Below are 25,900 nucleotides of genomic sequence, written 5' to 3' on the forward strand. Positions count from 1 at the left end.
CATAGAAGGGCATGTGAAGGAAAAACTATAGATAGCATCAATAGTGGAAGGACTTTCACCCAGTAAAGGAGGATTAGAAAGAAAATATTGAAACATTTAAAAGTTTAAGGTAATGGAGGAAGGAGTTTCAACAAAAGTAACATGGCGAGAAATAAAAACTTTACCAGTGCTTGGATAGAAGCAGTGAAAGCCTTTATGTTCACCAAAAAGGCCTAAGAAGACGAAAGTAAGTGATCAGGAAAAGAGCTTGTGATCTCAAATATCCTAAAGATTAGGATAACACAAACATTCAAAGACTCTAGTAAGTTGCAAGTCAAGAGAAGCACAACCATGGAGAATGTCATATGGTGATCGCCCATTTAAAACAGTAAGAGACGAGTCGATTTACAAAAAAAAGTAGTTTGAATAACATCAGCCCAAAAATGAGTAGACAAGCCAACATAAAATAGTAGACTTCTAACAATGTTAGATAAATGCCTATGTTTTCTCTCTGCAAGAACATTTTGTTGAGGAGTGTATGGACAAGAAAATCGGTGAATAATTTTATTTTGTGAACGAAGAGTAGAAAACTTGTCATTTACAAATTCCGTATCATTGTCAGATTGAAAAAAATTTATTGAGCTGTGAAATATGTTTTCAACCATCATCTTGAACTCGAGAAATTTGTCAAAAACCTCATGTTTAAATATTAAAAGATAAAGCCAAGAAAATATAGAATAATCATCGATAAAAATAACATAATATTTGTATATAGAAACTGAAGGCACAGGTGATTGACATATATCAGAATGAACAATATAAATAGAAAAAGCAGACTGAGATTCCGAATCATGAAATGAGAGTTTAACATGTTTTTTCATATCACAAGCATTGTAGACAGATAATTTCAGCATAGAATCAGAAACAGTTTTATTATTTTTAATAAATGTAAAAAGAACAGAAAGACTAGGATGACCTAACCGTTTATGCCAGACATCTCCACTAAACCTAGATGCAACAAGAGCTACTTGTTGCCTATTCCCTACACTTACAAGTTTAGAAGAAATTGGATAAAATGATATTCCCAAGCTAGGAAATCGAAGAAGCTCCTTCCCTGGTTCCTTGTCCTTCACAAAAAAACCAGTAGAGTCAAATTCAAAAGGAGAATTGTTATCATGACAAAACTTATATACTGAAAGTAAATATCTCTTAATAGCAGGAACAATAAGAACATTTTTAATAGCAAAGGAGTTAGAAGATGTATGCAATTGAGTTTCACCTGTCTGAGTAATATCAATTAAATTTTCATTACCAACAAAAATTTTTTTATGCCCACTATAAGGTTTAGAAGATGAGAGAATAACAGTGAGACTTGTTTCAACTCTAGTATATGGATACCAGACCTCCTCACCGAGTTCGTGATGTAACACCAAAACTTTCTAGAACATTAAGAAAGACTTGTTTCCAAACACGATATGCGGAATCAGTGAGTTCTAATGGTATGAGAGTTTTGATGTTAACAATTAGCAAATTTGAGGTAGAAGAAGATATATTTGCCACCTTAAGAAAAGGATCCACTACTAAATATGAAAGAAAGATAAATCGAAATATAGAGGATGAGAAATATGAAGAACCTTGTTTCTACCAAACTAACTATACCCAGCGCACAAGAGAGAAACCACTTATCACCAAGCAAGAACAGCCGCACCAGGGAAAGGACCGACCGACACGAGCAACCAGCGAGCGGCAGAAGAATAGTCCGAGCGGCACCGGAGGAGCAAAGATGAATCACAAAGAGGCTGAAAATACTATAGCAGAAGTACTGTAGTGCTAATGTAGCGCAGACTATAGCAGAAGCACTGTACCGCTAATGTAGCGCTGGCACTGTAGCAGTACTGTAGCAACACTGTAGCACTAACTGTAGTAGTACTGTAGCACCAGTACTCTAGTGCCACTATAGCAGTACTGTAGTGGAGAGATAGAAGTCCAAGGATAGAGGGAGATAGAACACCAAAAAAAAAAGAACACCTATGGAAGAATATGAGACTTCTGGTGGATAGTGGTTATAGATCGATTTTCCCAAATTAGGGTTCTTGCTCTGATATCCCCAAATTAGGGTTCCCGCTCTGATACCATGTAAGAAGGGCAAAAGAGTATACCCTCTTGGGTTGTATTAACGAATATATAAAGTAAAAGAGATTGTCTTACTATGGTAACAATGACTATTATAGTAAGAGTATAACTAGGATTACATACTATATAATTCTACTCTATAAAAGGCAATAATCCTACTCTATGGACGACAATAATACAAAGTATCCTAATATAGATAAACTAAACAAAATATATCGTAACACCAACCACTACATCTAGCAACAAAACCCATTTCGTGAAAACGGAGCCAAAAATCACGTATTTTATACAAGTAACCCACTGTTTTACATGTCGATCACCATGAAATTCCAATTCCTTGATTCTTGGACCTCAAACATCAAGTTCGAACCATTCATGAAAGAACCCGCACTGTCCAGAATAGCAATCACATAAAAAATGTCATTGTGGCTATTCATCGAACACTCGATGCACGACAATTAACATAGTAACGCAGTGATTAGAGTCATACTACCAAATTCGCCACTTCGGAAATCGAACAAAGGTAAATTCCAGAAGGTCTCGACATGCTGGACACCGTGCTCACTGTTCGGAGCGAATCTGAGCACCGAGGAGGAAGTTGGAGCAACTTGAACCAACTTGAATCGCTGCTTCTGAGGTCCCAGGGCACGACTTCACAAGATCTGTAATCGGAGGCCCAACCGACCCTGACAGAGGTGAGAAAGGTGATGTACGGACACTGGAGAGAACCGTGCTCTAGTATCAAGGTGTCCAAAGAGGTCGAATCAACCAGGGCGAAGAGCTCGGTCACGAGAACCCCCAGCTTAAGCTCGAGATACGTAGCAGCATGGCCGTCCCGATCGATCAGCATCCCGAGGATGGCCGGCTCTGGCACAGATGGGTGAACCTTCCAACCGGAGGGGGTCCAGACAAACGGTGGCCAATGAGAGAAGCGCAGCGGTGGCACCGTACTGTAGCTACGCCCGCAACCCTGCAAACTATGCCTATGATGAGCCTCCATGTCACACCTGGGCCCCAGCGGAAGCCTATCTGGCACGTGCATAGACCCGCCGTGTGCACAAGGCACCCCCGGTGCACACAAGGCGTCGATCACAAAACATTCAATAGAGATGGTAAGAAAATATTCCTAACATGGTAATCAGAGCATAAATGCTAAACTATACAATAAATCATCATTAACTAAACGAAGTAACAAGTTACTACAATAAGAAAACATCTATCACAAGATATACTTTAAGTTACAACAAAGAGGTACATTTCATGAGCATAAGGTAGCCTCTATACAAAATAGTCTAATACACCTTTTGGGACTATAACAAAAGAAAGGTATCCACCTAGGCAAATGTCCAAAAGGGCTCTAGCTAGTCGCAACTCCCTTGTTGCAGTTCCTAGCCTCTCCTACAGTGGAAGGCTTTGAAACAAAAACAACAAATACATAGGGATGAGAACTATTAAACAATAGTTCTCAGTGGATAAGTTGCCGAGAAAAGCGAATTACACCACTAGGTCAACTAAGGCAAAAGTAGAAGTAGCTACTAATAAAGCATGTATGAAATCAAGCATTAAGGTTTAAGTACTACTATGTCTCAAGATAACTATGTCATTTAACATGTATGGGATTTATGCTATCACTTGTATATGCATACAGTGTCTAGTAATTATGTCCAAATGTCATACACTAGCTAGTTGTGATGTCCAAAATTAAATGTATTTACCATTACCCAATCATCGGGGACTTACACAAGGTACAGTCCTGGCTTGTGCTATGCCTATTGGCCCCGTGGTAGTCAACATTCTCTCGCTAGGAATGAGCTTTTTCCATGGCAATCCACTTCAACGCCCAATCCCGCACGGGCGAGCAAAGGCCAACTCCGAAGTGTCGGCTTGTAAGGAGCGACCATCACAAGCTTGTGCAAATGAGTACAATGGCGAACAAGCATAATCAACCACAAAAGAATCTCGTTCGTCATGTCTAAAACATTGTATGTCAACTAACGACCTAGAGGTCGAGTACAATGTCATAATGCCAAACTTGGTTGTTCAACTTGATTAAGTGCAACATGCTTAACTCTACATGTAATATACCGAAACCTCGGTAGGTTATATCGGACTTTAGTCAAATTGACCAAAGTGTGGCGATAGAGATGTTTGGACAAAGTCCATTCGACACTCCAACAGTGTTGGAGGGGTTAAAGTTGAGTCCCGAATGCGATTGATAGGTTTTAACATTGCTCGAGGCGAAATAGAGCCAAGCGCTGCCAAACAGCAATCTGGGAGCTGCGTACCGGTGACAGCTCCGATGCTTACCGGTGCCCCGCAGCAACCCGAGAACAGCAGCGCTCGGGTTTGGGCTGATTACCAAGGGCGTACCGGTGACATAGTCTCGCGTACCGGTACCCCGCAGCAACCCGAGAACAGCAGCTCTCGGGTTTGGTCTATTGAACAGGGGTGTACCGGTGACGCGAGCCCGTGTACCGGTACCCAGCGCTGCGAACAGCAGGTTTAGTCTGCTACAAATAAAAAGAGTTGGACAGCTTGTTTGCAATTGTGGCAGCGTATAAAAACCCCACACCTCCTCCTCTCTCATTCACAGCCAAAGGAACACCCAAAGCTCTCTCTCTCTCTCTCTAAGAAGTCTCTCACACTCTCTTAAGGTGGATCAAGAGGAGGATTTGGAGGAGAAGGAGGCTAGGAAGTGAAGCATCTACTTTTTCTTCTTCCTTGGCTCAAAAAAAGGGGGCTTTTTGAGGTAAGCTCTATGAGCTTCCATGGTAGAACTCTAGGATTTTGTTTAAATCATCTAGGAATGGTTTTTGTAGCACACTGGACCTGTGCAAATTGCGAGGTTCGAGTAATTAGATGTATTCCGAGCTTTTCCACACCTGGTGGAGGGTCGTAGGATGTTTTCCGACCTAAAAAGTTTGAAAAATCTGAGTTCTGGATGAGTCCTAAGAGTTTTTACTCTCGGAGACCGGTCCCTGGTTGGGAGAGACCGGTCCCCCCGGAACAGTATTGCGGCAGCATTGAGGCAACCGGTCCCTGGCGGATGAGACCAGTCCCCGAGCGCGTCCACGCGGGAAGAGACCGGTCCCATGCGGGGAGAGACCGGTTCCCGAACGTTGGATTTTCGGGGCAGGCCGAGAGACCGGTCCCAGGTCGAGGAGACCGGTCCCTCAGTCCGAAAACTGCCCAGTCCGGGCTGATGCAATATTGGGAAATTGAGGGGCTTCTCTGGATTTTGTTGCACTAGGGGGCCTATATGGCCATTTCACCTCCTCTTCTTCCTCATTTCACTCTCCCCTTTGTTTTTAGAGAGAGAAGAAGAAGAAGGGAAAAGAAGGAAGGAGAAGAAGAGCTTGTTGAGGACTTGGAGCTTTACCTTCACCCTCTCTTCTTCCTTTTGGTGGGTTGGAGCTTGCTTTTGGAGCTTGGTGGTGGACCAATCTTCAACCCTAGAGGACTTAAAGCTTGGATTGAAGCTTCCAAGAGGTTGGTAATAAGCTTCTTTCATTAGATTCTTGTTTTGATGGTTTCTTTAAGATGAAACCCTAGAATGAGGTTTTAAGGTTAATTTTGGGCATTTTGGATTTAGGATTTTTGGAGCTCAATCTCTTGGTTTAGAACCTTCCTCTATGTTACACTGGAAGGGTTCTAGCTTTCTTTTGAAGCTTAAAAAGAGATTTTACTCTATAGGTGAGATTTTGGCCCTTTTGCTTGGTAGGTTAATGTTTGAGCTAGTAGTTGTTCGTTTACTTCTTGTAGCTCACTTTTTGTTGCTCCTAGGGTGCTAGGAGATTAGTGGACATCTTCGTTGGAGCAAACGAAGGATTGTGCGAAGTTCAGTCGGTTTGACCTAGCCTAGCATATGAGAAATTCTCATATCCGACGTTATATGCTTCGTAAAGTGAAAATTCATGCATTTTCATGATAAATATATTTATTGTGAATTTTAGAATGCTTAAAATGCCTACATTATATATAATGCATTTTTTCGGACCTCTATGTAGTAGAGAGTGGCATGTGAGACTTATGCATGTGCTTAGCATTCTAGATATGACTCAAGAGCATGTTTTATATAGTGAGAATGAGAAGGATAATGTGCATTTAGACATACCTCTCATGTGGGACATAGGACCATACATAATGCCATGGAGAGGCTTGAAACTTACACTATCAGCTTACTATTGAGTCAATATCATAAAGGGGCATTGGGCTTGTAATGTAGTTGGGACAAGTGAAACCTAGTGTCATAAAGCGGCACTAGTGTTGGGACAAAATTTGGACTTAGCGTAATGTAATGCCATCAAGAACATAGTTGTACATGATGCATGATTTAGTAAGCTAATGTCATAAAAGGGGCATTGGGCTTGGATTTGACGTAGTAAAGCTATGGTCATTGACATAGAAATTATTGAACGATTAAACCTCATATTGAGACATAGAACTAGACCTTCGGGTTACTAGTGACTTTTACCATGTTAGAGACATGATGATTGGGTACTTGAGACGATGATATTGCTTGTTGCCATTTGTGCTCATTCGCACATGCTTGTGAGGGTCGCTCCCTACAAGCCGGCACTCCGGAGTTCGGCTACGCGACTTATGATCGCTCGTGCGGTATCGAGAAGCCTACGGGGTCGGGAGGGATAGACTCATTTCCAGAGTGGAAATGCTGGAGCTACCACCGACACTTACGCGGCGCAAGCCGGACTACACTCGTGTAGGTCCCAAAACAAGATTGAACTTGGACATAACCTCTTAAATTTGAATCACTGCTAAATAAATCATAGTAGTTGGATTATTGGACATACTCATAGTGTGGCTTTGAGATATTGGGACATGTAGTATACTTGATAGTTTACTCATTGCATTATAGTATACCTGATTGCCATGATAGAGCATAAACATCATATACTGATAGACGGGTCATGATACTTATTTGTTGCCATGTTGGGACATATTATTTATGCATTGGACATTCTTCCTTATGAAAGAGTAGATGTACATCACTTTGACATCGTAAGGTTTATGGTATAGTAAGCTTAGGAAACATACATGCTTTCATATCGCTGTTATTATTATCATTATTGTTGCTTATCGTACTTACCCTTTTTCTTTTGGGGCCTAGTGGTGCATTGAGCTGAAGTCAGTAATTGCGCACTCGGAACTATAAATTATAGTTCTCACGCCCTTTTGTTTTATGTTTTATTTCAAAGCCTTCCACTCCGGGCGAGGCTAGGGACCGCCGAAAGGGTATCGCCTCGAGCTAGCTTGCTACCGAGGACGCGTTGATAGGTGGTCTACCTCTCGATATTTTATTTTGGAGAGGTTTTGAAGAGTTACCTATGTATAGAGACCACCCCACTGTGGATTTCTTTGTGATTCTTATTGTACCCTTTTATGCGTATACTTAGTGGACTACTTTATTCCTTCTCTACTTGTTGCTAGTTTTTAGTTGTTAGCAGCTCTGATATCTATAGATACTTGTTTCTTCTTGCTTTCGCATCTCTTTTGATGTAGACACCTTATATGCGCAGGCATATGGTGGGTCTGGACACGCGCCGAGCGGGCCTAGGCTGGGTCCCGGGGCGTGACAGTTTTAGATGGATCTCTAGATGATATTAAGCTTGTATTTGCTGATCTCCAAGATCCATATGGTGTATTTGGCTATAGTGCAATTAGGGCTCCAAATTAGGGCTTTTGTCATAGATGGGTTTAAATGTAAATTGACCTTGTAGAAATCAAATTGAAGGTATTTCTAATGCATTGGGAGACTCAGTTTGAAGATCCGACGAGTCTACATAAAGATATTGGGGAAAAAGCCTATTTTGGCTTCGTTTTGCCGTAGGCGAGAGAATAGGTGGCTAAAAATCGTAAAAATTGAACCGTAGCACCTTAGCAACCATACGAGAGAGTTTGTTGTCTAAAAATCACGAAAATTCTCGAATTTTCTTTTATGTCTAAAATGTCATTTCTTGAGCATATGTGTATATTGGGCTTCATGCATTGTAGGGTGATTGAGAGTATGTTGTTGCATGCTTTGAGTATAAATGCATATAAGATGGTTGTGAACTATTGAGAACTTGTAAAACCCTATGTATGCATGAATGGTGATAAAAACCTAGATGAGGCAAAGAATCTAGTGACATTGAGAACAAATGACATTGTGACATCAATATTAGTGTGGCATCAATGAGTTTTGAATGCTAGTGTTACAAGTGTGGCATTAATGAATGCATTAAATGTTAGAGATGAAAACATAGTGTGTGGCATTAAGAGTAAAAAATGCATGAGATTGAGTATAAAGAACACGTAGTGAGTGTGGCACAAATGAGAGTTAAAGAATGCAAGAAAATGGGATAGTTGACATTGTGACATAATGTGACATAACATCCTCATAGTTGAGGTATCCTTATAGTTAAGGGTTGATTAAGCATTGCATCCTTATAGTTAAGGATTGGATTGAACTTGGTATCCTTATAGTTAAGGATTGGATTATACTCACCTATAAGTCTTGGCTTGAGGGTGGTAGCTCCACCTCGAGCGATGAGCTCCTGAGTAGTCATCACTGGGTCGTAGTAGTCTCCCCAGAAGACGATCCTGTCGGGTCGTAGTAGTGTCACGCCCGGGTACCAGTGGAAGCATATCCGGTCGCGTGCACAGACCCGCCGTGTACACCACAACTCAAGTATACACAAGGCATCTACAAACCATATAGTAAAAGTATATAATTCTAACCAGATAATCAGAGCAAGACTTTTAAGTTTAAACTTATACAATCCAAACCTTAATACAGGAAATAAGAATAAAGTACAATTTACAAAAACTTAATATACATCTCTGTACTAAACTACGTAAACTGGTGGAGGTCGTCTAGTACACGTCCAAAAAGGCTCTAGCTAGCCGCAGACCCCTCGCCAAGAACCCTAGCCTTTCCCGCGGTGGAAAGCTCTGTAAAAACAACAACAAAGAGGGCGTGAGAACTATTAAACAATAGTTCCCAGTGGGTAAGCCGCCGAGAGTGGCGAAGTACACCACTAGGTCAACTGTGGCATGAGTAGATAGCAATAAATAAGCAAGTAAATGCAGATAATGCAATAAGCAATTACATGCAACAGATATGAAAGTAAACTACTCATGCTATTTGCTCAACAATAAATAAACATCAATAGATTGCAGGTATCAGTTATCATGATGAATTCTATCAATCATATTACTTGACAATTTAACCAAACATATACCAGATTGTATGCAAGATAATTCACTTTACTGAAATTACAGATGATATTATGTAATTACCTTTTTCATTAGCAAGAAAGAAACATAATGTCATTCATTATGTTGCTAACCAATCATGATGTCAACTTCTAGGTTATTCATCACTAAGCTCACTTTAGATGTCAGCTTTCTAGTATGTTCATTAATAAGTTCACTTAACCAAAGACATAAAGTAACTTTACTACTAAGTCCAACTAAGGTTAAAGTACTTGACATAACCGAATTTCCAACAGACTTACACAAGGTAAGTTCAAGCCGCGCCGTGCCTAATGGCCCCGTGGTAGTGTCCACTCCCCACGGCATTCCACTTCGGCGCTCACTTCGTACATTTGCGAGCATCTGTTGCTAAGCTGTTCGGGAGTGCTGGCTTGGGCGGGAGCGACCCCGCAAGCGTGTGCGAACGCGCACAATGGCATGCTAGCTGTAGTCCATAGTACCAATCTCACAACAGCATCATGTCCTTGACATGGTATCTCAACTCAAGCCACTCCGGAACACAGGGCTTGGGGGGCGCGACCCCCGCAAGCATATACGAAAGAGCGTAATGGCATGCAAGCTATAGTCCAGGGTACAAATATCTCAACAGCATCATGTCTCTGACATGGAATCTCAACTCGACCCAAGGTCGGCACTATAGTATCCAATCATAAGTCACTATCAACAACTTGTTGATATGATTCTACCAATAACTAGTATAACTTGACAAGTTAAGGCTTTACATCACACTAGTGATTCTATCATGCTATACCTGGTCAGTCATTCACAATCTCTCACTACTCCTTACACATAAGAAAAGTGGTTTACTAATGTTCTGTTCAAAGACTCATGGCACATATCCTGTAGTCCAATATAAATCTCTACTTGACTATACAAGTATGTTATCATATCCAAATCTAGTTATTTACTAGATTATATTCAGTTGAATAATCATTCAAGTTATACCATCATATGAAATTCTAGTTACTTACTAGAACATATACCATAATATAAGTCTATCATGTGAGAGTAGAAACTAATAGGGTAATGCAAGCAAGTAAAGCAAGCGATAAAATACTCTTCACATGATCTCTATGTCATTCATTCTACAATTAGAAATGCATATGCAAACAAAGGTCTTTACCTGATCTTTCAGAGTATCGCAATTATACTTGCTATATAACATTGCATAGCTCAATCCTAAATACATCAATCTTTTTGTTGTTCAACAGAACTAATTAGTCCATTCACGAATTTATCATTATATCCTCTTGGATAACATCAAGCTAAAATTTCATATGCAAGCTACTAGTATCATGAACACGTAGTACTTTAACATGTAACCATGTAGAGTGAACAAGTCATGAATCTTTCATTACAGTTTAAAGATGCTATCATATCCGATATGATCTACACATCAATGAATGTCGCAATGCCTTGAACTATACATATATTCACATGAATATGAAATAACTTCAATTTAGATGTCAAAGGAGACATAGAGGGAATTCACTCATTTCGGGAAGGTCAGACCCACCTATCACTAAACTCAATCCAGCCACAGGAAGTCCCGAAACTTAACTCAACGGAGCCCCAACTCTGCTGAAAACGAAACACGAAAAGCGTATCAAAACTACGACCGAAATATCCAATTTCGGCACAAATTGCACTTAGTACAAAGTAATAGTTGAATCCCTATTTTGGGCTAGTTTAGTACCTCAAGTTAAGCCTCTAATTGCTCTCACATATCAGCCAAAGATAATCTGAAAGTCAATCGCAGCCTCGCTGCGAACATTCGTCAAAACGACATCAAAATACTCGTATACTAGGTAATATTGTCGGAATCTTACTTAATCCAATTTCTAACTGAAATTTCAACTTACCCCAGGTTGAAACACCTTCTAAACCAGTCTCCAAGGTCACAAATTCAGCTCAAATTAATTTGGAAACCTGCTGTGAGCAAACATCCCAAAATCGCATCATGACTTATCGAAATAGAGAAAAAGCTCATTAATTACCTCGAAGGCTTTAACTCTGACTTTGGGGTGAAGAATTACAGCAAAACCACTCCTCAATTACTGCTTTAAACCATCTCAAACCAGCTGGTAGCAAGAGTCGAGAACCAACATAAAAAACTATCACTAATCTCAAACTAGAGAGAGAAACAAGCTTGTTTACCTCACTAGACTTCAATTCAGCTTCCCTGAGAGTTGGAGCTGTGAAAATACCTCCCATGCGAGTCCTTTCCACCCACTCGTAGCTGCTCCAAAGTCCACAAACCAGCTAGCGCGACGAACGGCGAGAAATAGGCGCAAATCGACGATTTCTACTCGAAGAGAGAGAAACCCTAGGAGAGAAAGTGGGGGAGGTGCAAAACCCTTCCTCTGAACTCTAACCTCCTCCACAATGCTCCAGAAGTCGTGCTCGGGTCAAATAGATAGGGATGAGATGTGAAATTACCAAATTAACCTTGCTGCCACGTTTCTGCCACTGTGTACCGGTACACGATGATGGCTGTACCGGTACACAATGCAGAAAATGCTGAATTTCGCCAGATCAATGCACTTTCTTACTTTTAACTTTCCAATCACCCTCTAACTTATCCAAAAACTTGTCCAAACCCTTTAGAATATGTAGGGCAGTTTCATTTACCATTTTCCACATTCGAACTTCGTAATTGACCAATTTCAGAGCATTGCAATAGAATAATGCACTTGCAATGCACTTTTCCATTTCCAGTTATCTGCTTGCTCTAGTAATTTGCTGAAGCCTCTCAACAATCCTACAAAAGTTGTAGAAGAGTTCCAATCACTATTCCAACCCTCAGATTCACAGTTTGCCGAAGTTCAGTGTATTACAAGTAGTCTCCCCGATGTTTGGGATTATGAGTTGGTGAGTTGTAGGCAAACCTACGGGTTGGCCATGAGATTGGATAATGGAATTGAGATCTTGCATTCATCATGAGAATTCTAATTGAGCATCCTTATTGTTATTTATTGTTCAGACATATTAACTGCATTTATATAGTTGGTTACTATCTATCTGTTTATTCTTCTATTATGCCTGATTTAGACCTAGTGGGAAAGTCGGCGAGGTCGGCGGCCGAACCCACTGGGAACTTTGTTGTAGTTCTCACCCCACTATTTTCTACAGAGCCGGGACTAAGTGAACCGGCCGACCATCGCGGTAAAGGTATCGTGCCACTGACAGTGACTACCCGAGATAGTTTCATATTTGCTTAGTTACATACCCTCTATATCTTCTTTTGTATTTGAAGATGCAAAATGTATAAATGAAGTTTAAATGTAAGAGAGCTTATGTTTTGGGATGACATGTGAATGTTGAATGCATATAAGTGATTAAAAGTTAATCATTGTACTTGTATGGATATTTAGTTTAGAATTTTTCACTCTTGGCTACTACTTGCCCTCGTGCAAGCCATGTATATTATGTTTCCGCTCGTGCAAACTATATACTTGATTTGTACTTGTGTTGAGCCTTGGGCGGATAGGGGAGGTGCTATCCGTTTGGCGTCTGTTCGACGTGCTCGAACCGACCAAATAAGCGGGCTCGGGGCATGACACTACATCTTATAATTAACATGCAATATGTCATGTTTTCCCACTAACAATAGCAAACAAAATTTTATTATTTTTCAAGTTCAAGCCCACTAGTTCTGCTAGTAATGTAATGCTCCAAATAATACTACCACACATCTCTACATGCATATCTATAATTGCATAAGAGAAACATGATATTATAATACATTTACATTGATATAATATGCATGTTATCATCATAACCCTCGACTACTAAGAGTATGCACAATTTCATATATATCATATATGCATCATACATCCAAAAATTCTATCACGTCATGATTAGTATAAATATGCAACAAATAAATCCTATAACAATAAAGGAGACATTGGGAGAGTTTATCCAGTTCGATGAGATCAAACGCACCGGATACTCTTCGAAACTTGTTCGCCTCCTCAAATAAAGTTGCTCACTAGACTTCTAGCACGCTAAGAAAAATTCTCAAAGGGTTACAAGCTTCTAAAAGGCTTACCATGAAATTCACTAAAAATCAAGTAGAAAATAGGTGAAAATTACCTTTGATCAAGTAGAAGTTGTCCAAGGCCCAAACCAATGCAAAGAAGCTTCAAATCCAACCTAAAGGAGTGTTCCACACTCATCAATTCAACCCCAAAAGCTCAAAATAGAGAAAACCTAAAATAAACCTTAGTTTCTTCCAAACTAGGTTTTCTTCCAAAATTCTTACAAAACTCACAATTAAAGGAAGCGAGAAGACTACTAACCTTAATAAGAGCTCCAAACCAAGCTATGTGATGCTAGGGTTGGAGTTTAATCCTCAAACAAGCTTCTTTCTTCACTTCCAAACTCCCTTCTTAGTCCAAGATACAAGCTTAAATGAAGAAGATGGAGAAAAAGTGATCAGAACCTAAGATTTAGGGGTTTAAAAGGAGAAATTCAAGAGAGAGAGAGTACTCACCTTCTCCTCTCTAGCTTCAGTACAAGAGCAAGCAAGTGAGGGGCTGAGTTATACCACATAATGTAACAATCTCCCTTAGGTCCCTCAAAAATCCTGAAATTGCATACTGCACGAAAATAGACTCTCTACAACATTGAGTACCGGTACATGAACTGGAGTACTGGTACTCGGCAATTCCGATACGAGGATCCAGTTCCGCAGAATCCTTACGTTGGAAATTCTGGTTTCTACTACGTTTCGGTACCCGCACGATGCAGTACCGGTACTTGGCTCAGTACCGGTACTCACCACATGGTTCCGCAAAATCCGTGAGCTGCCTATTTTGGCACTCTACTGAGTTTCGGTATCTCACACCAGTACCGGTACTCAATACCAAAAATCTGTAGTTTATAGATTTTGATGTAGAAAACCAGTTCTCGCGCGCCTATTTAACTCCGGAAACAGGTCGACACACTCCAAACAATCCTCAAAACTTTCAGAATAGTTCAAAATACTATTCCTACACTGGAACTTTGCAATTTATTAAAGTTCGATGTGCTACACTCTCCCCTCCTAAAAAGGAGTTTTGTCCATAAAACTAGTAGTCTTACCTCAGGTATCCATCTAAAAAACATAGGGGTAACGCACCTGCAGCTAGGGGTGGCAATCTAGCTCGCTGTTTGCGAGTTATCTCGTATTCGACTCGAAATGAACTTGAAATCGAATTGCTTATTTAGTAAATGAGCCGAACACGAGCTAGGGTCAGCTAGCTCGTGTTCGGCTCGATAACAGCTCGATTATATTTATTTTATATTAATATAATTTATATATTATATATATAATTATATTTGTACTATAAATATATAATACAGATTATTAATTTTAAATTTTTAGCCCAACTTCTAAAAAAAATTCAACTTATTTATAAAAGAGGCCCATAGACCTATTTATATTTAGAATTATTCTTTTCTCTCATGGCCCATAGCCCATGAAATAAATTTCACACATATTTTCCTAACCCTAAACCACTTTTTTTCACACTGCCGCACACACAGCCCCCTCTCTCTCTTTCTCTCTCTCTTAGTCTCACACAGGCACAGGCCGGAGGCCTCACAACTGTGAGCCGCCTCTCTCTTTCTCTCTCTCTCTGTCTCTCACACAACCACACCGCACAACCCTAGTTGCCTTTACCATTTGCACACCCTCGGCAGCGCATTCTTCACCGTTCGCAAACCCAAGGCAGCGAACTTCGGCGGCGACGCTTTCAACAGGTTCATTCCATTGATCTTCATCTTCTTTTTTTTCTTATGATTTTTTTGGGGGGAATGAGAGGGATTTTCTCTCTTGAGCTTCTAATTAGAAATTTTTTTTCTTTTTCTTATAATTTTTTTTAGGGGAATGAGAGGGATTTTCTCTCTTGAGCTTCTATTTAGAATCTGATATGATTCTTTTTTAGGGGAATAGGAGGGATTCGTTTTCTTATGATTTTTTTTTTCTTTTTTATGAGTAAGGTAGCATTATATAATTGAGCTAACGAGCCGAACACGAGCCGGCTTGATTAAGTTTTCGGGCCGATCACGAGCCGGAGTTTTCGAGCTCGCCACGAGCTCGAGCCGAACACAAGCCGACCTTGAAAACATTCGAGCCGAGCTCGAGCTAGGTCCAGCTCGCTCGAGTTCGGCTCGTTTACAGCCCTACCTACAACACATTGTCTGACTCCCAAGTGGTCTCGCGCTCGTCATGGTTGCTCCAAAGCACCTTTATATAGAAAATCTCATGATTCTGAAGTTTCTTTACCTCGCATGCCAAAATGCTCATAGGATGCTCCTCAAAGCTCAAATCCTCATGCAACTCTAACGGAGTGGAATCCAAAATATGAGTTGGATCGAAAATATATTTCCGGAGTGTGGAAACATGAAACACATTGTGTACCCCCGATAGGTTCGGCGGCAAGGCAAGTCGATATGCTACCGGGCCTACACGCTCCAAGATCTCAAAAGGTCCAATGAATCTAGGACTCAACTTTCCTCGAGTACCAAATCTCTTAATTCCTTTCGTCGGTGATACCTTCAAGAAGACATGATCTCCTACTTGGAATTCCAATTCTTGTCGATGCTTATCAGCACAGCTCTTCTACCTACTCTGAGCCGAAATCAGTTGCTCTCATGTAAGGTGAACCTTATTTTCTGTTTCCTATAGCACGTTGGGGCCCAAAGCTAGCTTCTCACCTACTTCACTCAAATGAAGGGGTGATCGACATTTCCTTTCATATAGCGCTTCAAACGGTGCTATCTTAATGCCTGCTTGATAACTATTGTTATAAGCAAATTCCACCATAGGTAGATATTGATACCACCTACCTTGGAAATCCATAACACAAGCTCGAAGCATGTTCTCTAGGATCTAGATAGTGCGTTCTAATTGTCCATCACTTTGAGGGTGGAACGCGGTGCTGAAATCCAGTCGAGTGCCTAGCGCTTCATGAAGACTTTTTCGAAAGTGCGACACAAATCTAGGGTTTCGATCCAATACAATAGATATGGGCACTCCATGAAGTCGCACAATATCATCAAGAAACATTTGTGCGAGCCTCTCTCCCATCCAAGTAGTGTGAATAGGAATAAAATGTAAGTAGTGTGAATAGGAATAAAATGTAAAGATTTAGTTAACCTATCCATAATTACTCATATAGCATCATGCCCGGCTTGTGAGGGAGGCAAGCCTACAACGAAATCCATAGTGATCCGCTCTCATTTCTAAACGGGTATAGGCAGACTTTGTAGCTTTCCTACAGGAAGTCGATGCTCAGTTTTTACTTGTTGAAAAGTTAAACATCGAGCCACAAACTCGCCAATATCTTTCTTCATTTCGGGCCACCAATAGCATAGCTTCAAATCTTTATACATTTTAGTGCCACCCAGATGTAAAGCATAGGGTGCTCGGTGAGCTTCCATCAAGATCTCCTCTTTAATTTCTTTCTCCGCCAGTACACAAATTCGATTTTGAAATCGTAGTATTTCTTAATCATCCAAATGAAAATCACCGACGTGTCTATTATCTATCTTAGATCGAATCTTTTACAACTCCAAATCTTGAGCTTGCTTTTCTTTTATCCTCTCTATGAAGGTAGGTTGCACAACCAAAGTCATTAATTTCAATGGTGTGTCGGGAGTCACCACTTCCAATTCCAATCGTCGCATTTTCACTAACAATGGTAGTTGAGTAACAAATGACATTGCTAAATTCTCTACCGATTTGCGGCCTAAGGCATCCATTACCACATTTGCTTTTTCAGGGTGATAGAGAATAGTCAAATCATAGTCATTAAGTAGATCCAACCACCTTCGCTGCCTTAAGTTCAACTCTTTCTGTATGAAGAGATATTTTAAGCTCTTGTGATCAGTGTAGACTTCACACCGTTCTCCATAAAGGTGCGACGCCATAGCTTTAAAGTAAAAACTACAGTCGCCAATTCCAAATTATGAATCGGATAATTCTTTTCATAATCCTTTAATTGGTGGGAAGCGTAGCTAGGCTAACCTTTCTGTCCTGCATTAAAACACAGCCGAAACCAATAAGTGAAGCATCACTATAAATCACAACCCTACTCCTGTAATAGGCAACGCCAAGATTGGGGCGGTTGTCAACCGCTCTTTCAATTCCAAGAAGCTTCTCTCACACAAATCATTCCAAATAAACTTGGTTCCTTTATGTGTAAGTTGTGTGAGGGGAATAGACAACTTAGCAAATCTCACAACAAACCTCCGGTAATATCCAACTAAACTGAGAAAACTCCGAACCTCGGTGACATTGGTCGGTCTAGGCCAATCCTTAATTGCCACAATCTTTTTAGGATCTACCGCTATACCGGCTCCCAATACTGCATGTCCTAAAAATGCCACTTCATGGAGCCAAAACTCACACTTCTTCAACTTAGCAAAAAGTTTCTTCTCCCGATGTACCTGCAATACTTGTCTTAAATGAGCTTCATGTTCCTCGTCACTTCGGGAATATACCAAGATGTCGTCAATGAACACAACGACAAACCTATCTAAATATGGCTTAAAGACATGGTTCATTAAATCCATAAAAGTTGCTGGGGCATTAGTAAGTCCAAATGGTAAAACTGTAAACTCGTTATGTCCATACCGTGTTCAAAAAGTCATCTTTGGAACATCCTCTGGCTTGATATTGAGTTGATGATATCCGGATTGCAAATCAATCTTGGAATACATCATCGATCCTTGAAGTTGATTAAATAAATCATCAATCCTTGGTAATGGATATTTATTCTTGATCGTGACTTTATTAAGCTCACGATAATCCACACACAAGCGAAGAGATCCATTCTTCTTATTAACAAACAAGATCGGCACTCCCCAACGTGAGACACTTGATCTAATAAAATCTTTCTCCAATAAATCTTGCAACTGTGCCTTCAACTCCTTAAGTTCAGCAGACGCCATCCTATAGAGTGCCTTTGAGATTGAGGTAGTTTCAGGAATAAGATCTACCACAAACTCAATCTCCCTATCAGGGGGCATACCCAATAGCTCAACCGGAAACACATCCCGAAACACCCGCACAACTGGGATATCCTCAATTTTAGGGACATCTCCATCCCTAACAACAATACTAGCCAAAAAGGCTACACACCCACTATTGATCAACTGTTTAGCTCGGGTTGAAGAGATAGTCATCGTGAACAGTGAACTCATGCAGCTTCTGAACAACACCTCGTCATGTCCATGTTCCCGAAAAATCACAATCTGATTCTTATAATCGATGGTGGCGTAATACCTCATGAGCCAATCCATGCCCAACACTACATCAAACTTTCCAAGCTTGTGTAGGGCCAACAAGTCAATCGGCATAATCCAATCCCCTACTCTAATAGGACAGCTCGGGCAAAACTCCCGAATGTCCAAGGTGTGATCGGGAACAACAACTCGTCCCAGATGTGAAGTTGGTACAAGCTCAATGCCATGTAACTCGGCAAATAGCAGATCAATGAATGAATGCGATATACCGGTATCAAATAATGCTCTAACTCTTATGTCATTAATTAGAATGATACCTGCAATGACTTCCTCTACTGCTACTGCCTTCTCGGTCTGGGCCACATAAATATGCTTACTAGGTGCCTGCCGTGATCCCTCAAACTGTCGCGGAATAGGCAGTCACACGGCCTGGTAGTGGGCAGGTGGAGTCCCCTGACTCTGACCCGGTGATGTTGGTGCCGATGCAGATGATGGTGCTATGGAAGAACCTCTAGAATACTTTAATCGAAAGTGACTCTCCTGGCCACACAGAAAACACTTGCCTCCATGCTGCGGGCACTGCGGTGCAAAATGGGAACCACCACAGATCACGCAACATGGTAGTCGGCGGTGATCCAGTGCTCCACGTGACGAAGTATAGCCACGTTCTCGAGATTGACTCCTCGAATGCTTCGGTAGCCTCCTAGAGTTAGACTTACTGCTTCCCTTGGCCGCATGCCTCTTGCCTTTCACTCTATCAAAAACTTTTCTCTCTTCCTTAGCAATCTCCTCACCCTTCTCCACAACTAAGGCACGGTTCACCACCTCCAAGTAGGTCTGTAAATTCACCGACTGAACCAACCTGAAGATTGACGGTCGAAGGCCCACATCAAAGATACGAGCCTTATCTTTATCATCTCACTACAAATGGCACACAATGCAATAAACGAGAGAACTCTCGCTCATACTCCGCTATTGTCCAGTCACCCTAGCGCAAGCTACGCAAATCCCTTTCAATCTGTCGCTTGACACTCTATGGAAACTACGTCGACAACAATAGCTCTTTAAACCTCTTCCAAGTAATGACCGCCAAATCAGTGTTGGGGTCATCACGGATGTCTGCCGACCACTAATAAGCCTCGCCATCCAAATAGTGCATAGCCAACCACACCCTATCCTGCTCCTTTACGAAAGTGTCATGAAACAATTTTTCCATATGAAGAACACACATCTCCACAATCCAATGATCTGCTTTTTTTGTCATAAAAAATCGGGGGATTACACATCCAGAATTCACTTAAGCGTTCCATGAGCCAATCCCGCTCCACTCTCGAAACCATCATCGGTAAAACTGTAATGTACCGAACTCCTACAATGATGAAATTTCGGTGGGAACTAGCTTAAAATGCTAGTAAATAAGTTCCAGCAAAGTTTGTAGAGCATTCGAGTATTTTTGGCGCAAATCGGACGTGAAAACGGGCTCCAAAAGCTGAAATCTGCCTAAGTTGCAGAATTTGTGCTGAGTACCGGTAATGGAATTAGATACCAATACTGAACTGACCGGGTACCGGTACTGGAATCGGGTACCGATACGCAGTGGTAAAAATGAGAAATCTAGCTCTCGGGTTTTGAGGTGCTGGAGCTGGGTACCGGTATGCGAATCCGAGTATCGGTACTCAGCCTCCCAAAATGCTGTTTTTGAGAGGTAAAAGTGTAATTTCACTGGGGGCTTATATATAGGGGTGCCCACCCCTTTTCCTCAGCAGAGAACACACACACGCACACTTAGAGAGAGAGAGAGAGAGAGGAGCTCATCTCCCTCACACTCTTCTTCTTCTCTCTAACTCGGCGATCTTGGTGGAGATCAAACTCGAGAAGCTTGGAGGAGTGTTGGTTCGAGCTCTCGGGCGCTTGATGGCTCGGAACGCTTCCGACTCGAGGTTCGTTTTTAGAGTTTGAGCTAGGGTTTTGGGTTTAAACCTTCTAAATGGATTTCTAGCAAACCCTAGGCTAATCTAAGCTACAAATTGTAGACATTAGCAAGTGGATTGGGTTTCACCTTTAGTTATGGGAAAACCCTACGTTAAAAGAGAGGTTTCTTGGTGGAGGGTTCTAAAAATGTTTTAACCCTTTGGAACCCTAATTGAGGGTTAGAAAATCATGTGAGGCCACTTGATTTCAAAAGCAAAGATCGTTTAGTGGTTCGAAAATGGTAACGAGTGGGATCTTTTGTATAGGGCAAGGAAAGCTTAAGAGCAAGCTTGGAGATCTAAGTGGTTGGCCTAATTACAAGTGTCTACAAGCAATTAGGAGGCTTGAAAGGTGGGTTGTGCTTCACCGAAGTGACTAGGTTGCTTCCATGCCAAAGTGAAGTATGGTTTCGTTATTTATGTATGTATGTAATGGTAAATTAATTGGTTAAATAAGTAGGCATAAATAATGCTACAGGGTAATGTATCTACCATTGGACAAGAACATAGGCATGTGGAACGTATAGGATATATGTATGCCTAGTTATGGTTATTGAACATAGGTTGATGAACTCTAGGAAAATTAGAGAATTCGACAAGGGTGGCACAAAGGACTAGATGACATGAAAACTATGAATCCTAGATGTGGACAACTATGATAGAAAATAATTCATTGGACATTAAACCTAGTGTTATTAAACATAGGTTGGACATTGAACCTAGAGTCCGGTGGACCAAGGTGGAAGAACATAGAACCTAGTGTTGTTAAACCTAGGTTATGAACATAGTGGGTACTGAATCTAGTGTTATTAAATATAGGTTGAGAAACAAAGTGGTAGAATGACTACTAGGGTATGAATGGCTTGAACCTAGAAAGGTTGACAATATTGGATATGTGACCAACCCTTGAGACTTGTGAATATCAGGACTTGTGAATATCGACAGTTCTTTGCCGTGGGTGCATGTGGCATGTTCCTCTCCCACTGCAAGAACTTCGAGGATTGTGATTAAGGAAAATTCTCGACCGCGGATATATGTGGCATGTTCCTCTCCCACCGAAAAAATCTTCAAGCGCTAGGGTGTATGTGGCATGTTCCTCTCTCTGTCGGGGGTCCCAGCTGTGAGTGTATGTGGCATGTTTCTCTCCCACCAGGGGATCCCTGACCACGGGTGTACGCGGTTCTTCACGGCCTGTCGGGCGACTTGGTATATGGATCGAAGGTTGAGGTGTATGTGGCATGTTCCTCTCCTCAGGCCTACATGTGAGCGGTAATCCGCTGGTGATTGACTCGAGACCGAGTCGGGTGGTATAGCGTGGCTAAGGTAAAAGAACCTTAGGAGCGAATGGTAAATAATATGGATTATGAAATAGTAAGCAGAAACGGTAGATCTACTTGTATTGCATTTATATTGCATTATTGCATGTTGTGAGGCATAAGCATGAATTTATTTCTTGCATAAAAACTATATGTTTAATTGTTGGACTAACTTGCTTTTGATGCCTCCTTTGGACCTGGTGGGTCGAGCTCTTCCCTTGGGTGGTCATACCCAGTAGGAACTATGTATATAGTTCTCACCCCACGTTTTTCAGGTCCACACGTGAGCGGCGCAGCGGCGCGAGGAAGGGGCGTAGCTCAGTAGATAGCGCCCTACCACTAGGACCAGAGATAGCAGTGCCCCGAGTTAGTATAGCTTAGGGATTTAGAAAAAAAATGAAAAAAACAATTTGTATTAAGCTGATTGTATTTGGAAGCATGTGATTGTAAACTTAATGTAGTACGTAAGTTGCATGTTATGTGAATGCTTGTAATAACATAGTATTTATGTTTTCGATACCTTCCTTATGCAATCTTTGTATTAATTATGTTCCTGTTTGGAAACACTTGAATTGTACTGTTGCGACGCCTTGGACGTAAAGGGGAGATTTTGTCCATTCGGCATACAGGGAAGATTTTGTCCATTCGGCGGTCTGTTGGCGCGCCCGAATCTGACCAAAGTGGCAGGTCCCGGGCCGTGACAAAAACCATCCCCGTCGATGGTGTTTGAACCGACGGTGTCGCTACCGCCTCCTTCCTAGTGTCACGCCCCAAGCCCCGCCTATTTGGTCAGGTTCGGGTACGCCGACAGACCGCCGAACGGACAGAGTTTCCCCTGTACGTCCAAGGCGTCGCAATCTGTATAATACAAATGTTCCAACCAGGAACTGATAACAATCAAGATTGCATAAGGAAGTATCGAAAACATAAATCCACTTGCTATTACAAGCATTCACATCTCACATACATTGTACATCACAGTTCCATTTTTTTCTTTTACAGTAAACTCCCAAATACAATTACAAATTCTTTACAATTTAATACAAGTTGGTTGTTGTCATCCTTTTCAAACCCCTAGCTAAGCTGACTGGGGAATTGCTACCTCGGTCTCTGAGGTAGCGCGCTATCTACAAATCTACGCCCTTGCCTCGCGCCGCTGCGCCGCTCACGTGTGTACCTGTAACACCCCAAAACAACGTGGGGTGAGAACCAACTCCATGGTTCCCAGTGGGTAAGGCCACCCAAGGGAAGAGCTCGACCAATAGGTCCAAGGAAGCACTGCAATCATGTTAGTCCAAAAACATCTATATGTATATATATCATCATGTTATTATGCAACTAACAGATAACATGCCTCACAAAATGCGATATGCAAAACCTGTAACTCATGCAAGTAGTTTACTTGATTTTACTACATATTATTAGTCATTCTTTACATGTAGCCGTTCTTTACTTATTTAGCTATTCTCATTCATTAGCTATCCTTTACATCATTTCCTTGTTACATTATACTCATTGGCGATTCTTTAGTATTTGACATTCTAGATTGTTGATATACTTTAGCATTTGTCGTTTTTTCCTAAGGTTACTTTACCTTAGCCAACTATGCCACTCGACTCGATCTTTAGTCAATCAATCGCGGATAGTCCGCGCACTATCTAGCTCGAGGTGAAGGAACTCTCACATGCACCTCAGCTAACCACAACCTACCGTACTCCTGTCCTAGTCGTCTGGTGGCGAACGCATCGCACCTCACGTAACAACAGCCTAGGTCATAACTTAGCCACCCGGCGGCGAAATCGTCGCACACGCTACGTCGATGGTTCAGTCAACAGGCGGTATGATCCACTAACCGGCTAACCATCCGGCGGCGAAATCGTCGCACATGCCATGACAATGGTTCTATAGCCCGTGGGCAGCGAAATCGTCGCACACACCCCACACCCCTCTCGGTGTATCCATTTAGCTTTTGGATTCCGGAATCCATTTCACATCACATAAGGGTTGGTCTTATCCCTATAGACTTGACCTATCTAGGTCCAAGCCTTTACTCAACCTAAGTTAATATTTTAGGTTCATTGCCTCCATACTCATAGCCTAGGTTTACTAACTCTAGGTTCATTACCTTTGCCCACCTAGGTTTATTTGATTCTAGGTTCATTATCTTTATCTCACAACCTATGTTCTCTAACATTAGGTTTAATGCCATTCTTATTTAACCTATGTTCATCAACACTAGGTTCATTATTTCTCTTGTCCAACCTATGTTTGCTAACATTAGGTTCATGCCATATTTGTTCAACCTATGTTCTCGACACTAGGTTCAATGCCACTCGATCTATAGGTGCATTTATGTCCATATACACAAGTCCTTTACTTATCATTCTCAACTTGTCATTAGGCATTATCACTAGCATGCTTTCTACTTTATGTTAACATGCAATAACCCTTTATCTCATGTCTTTAGCTAACATCATTCTAAGCATTTATTTAGCAATCTTACATTGTATCCATATACAAAATGTGGTAACTTAACATAACATTCATTTTATGCATTCATATGTTCTAACACTAGCTACCACTATGTGCATCAATAATAAATATGTATCTTGGACATACAGGCGACCTAATCGCTTCGGTAAACACAACCCACCTTAGCTAGCTTTCCGATTGCTCGTCGACACTTGCAATCGGCCTCCAGCGGTGCTCGGCACCCGCTTGGGCCCGATCTTGTAGTTTCACTCCAATAACGCGTCGCTTCACCGTTTCAAGAGTTAAAGGTCTTCGCCTTGCTATTACGGTGCTCGGGGTTCGATCTCGCGATTTATGGACGTCGCCTCGGCCTTCCAGGCGGAAACGAAGCTCCAAACGTCCGTTTCTTCAATATCTTTGTAACAGCTTGTCGGATTGCCGAACCGACTTCACCAACGCATTTCGTTACCTATCAATTAGGTTAACAAAGGGCCAAATGAGATCAAACCCTCCCAAATGCCAAAACCCCATTTTGGATGCCCTAGATGCTATTATAGCCAAATCCACCAAATCGGTCTATGAAATAGGAAAAATCCATCTAGATAGCATGCTAGGGTTTCATTCAAACCAACTTTAGAGATCAAAAACCTATGTCTAATGTCACGTCCCGCTATCGCCAACTTGGTCGATCCGGGCCCGTACACAGACGCCGAACGAACAGCACCTCCTCTGTTCGCCCAAGGCTCAACAACAACGAATACATGTATAAAGAAATAAACGATTTCTAGGATAACATTTCAATATACATGGCTTGCACGAGGGCAAGCAGCAATTCCAAGTGATAGTAATCTAGCTATACATGAAATTCACTGTAATTTAAAACTTTGAACTGAACTNACACGAACACTTCCAAAACATGCCAAGGGACTTTCACAAGCTACCAGTTTAATTTGGAAGCAATTCCTTTTCATTTTGACATCATATGGTTCATTTCGACCAAATCGACTACAAAATTCAGCATTCGAGTTCCAATGGCAATTGGAGTTCTTTTATCACTTCGTTTCCACTTGTATCTATTCCCACACTTCCAAAGTGTGCCAATGACTGATCTCAAGCTTCTAATTCAGTTTAGAAGTCTTTAATTTCCATTTTAGCATTATTGTGCCCACTTTGATCACAATTAGCTTCTAATCAAGTTTCAGCCTATTACATCTAAAGATCTACCATGAGAGGGTACCAAGCTTACCTCTTTAAGCTGAAAGTTTTGAGGAGCCCAAGGATCTATCTAGATTGTATCTATCACCTAGAGGGGGGTGAATAGGTGTACCGGCCAAAAACCACAAATCTCAATGCTATAAAAATAAATGTGAAAAATAAAAAGCACAGTGAGATTTACGTGGGAAAACTTCAACTTGGAGAAAAACCTACGGGACCAACACGCGAAAAAATAATTCACTAAGAGAAAAAATTACAAGGTGATTTCCGACTCCACGGACTCAACCTCTTTTAACCTCCTATAAA

At 41.3% G+C, this 25,900-nt stretch overlaps 1 protein-coding gene across 9 annotated transcripts; it reads right to left on the reverse strand.

The window, feature by feature from the left end:
* LOC109724167 lies at nucleotides 828–24,800 on the reverse strand. 9 transcript variants are annotated; one of them, XR_002219854.1, is made up of 7 exons: nucleotides 11,545–13,320; nucleotides 11,385–11,468; nucleotides 11,250–11,316; nucleotides 11,084–11,129; nucleotides 10,904–10,965; nucleotides 8,618–9,063; nucleotides 829–1,106 (listed from the first exon to the last, which is right to left on the reverse strand). XR_002219854.1 is itself a non-coding variant. In XM_020252893.1 (3 exons), the coding sequence occupies exons 2-3, from the start codon at nucleotides 8,755–8,757 to the stop codon at nucleotides 2,597–2,599; spliced, it is 681 nt and encodes a 226-aa protein (XP_020108482.1). In that variant the 5' UTR covers nucleotides 8,758–9,063; nucleotides 24,561–24,800; the 3' UTR covers nucleotides 2,365–2,596. The 9 variants fall into 9 exon arrangements, 2 of the variants coding, with proteins under 2 accessions (XP_020108482.1, XP_020108491.1); XR_002219853.1 differs by having other exon boundaries at nucleotides 830–1,106; nucleotides 10,904–10,968; XR_002219852.1 differs by having other exon boundaries at nucleotides 830–1,106; nucleotides 11,084–11,151.

The sequence above is a fragment of the Ananas comosus genome, linkage group 2, assembly GCF_001540865.1.
Source record: "Ananas comosus cultivar F153 linkage group 2, ASM154086v1, whole genome shotgun sequence".
Classification (NCBI taxonomy): domain Eukaryota; kingdom Viridiplantae; phylum Streptophyta; class Magnoliopsida; order Poales; family Bromeliaceae; genus Ananas; species Ananas comosus.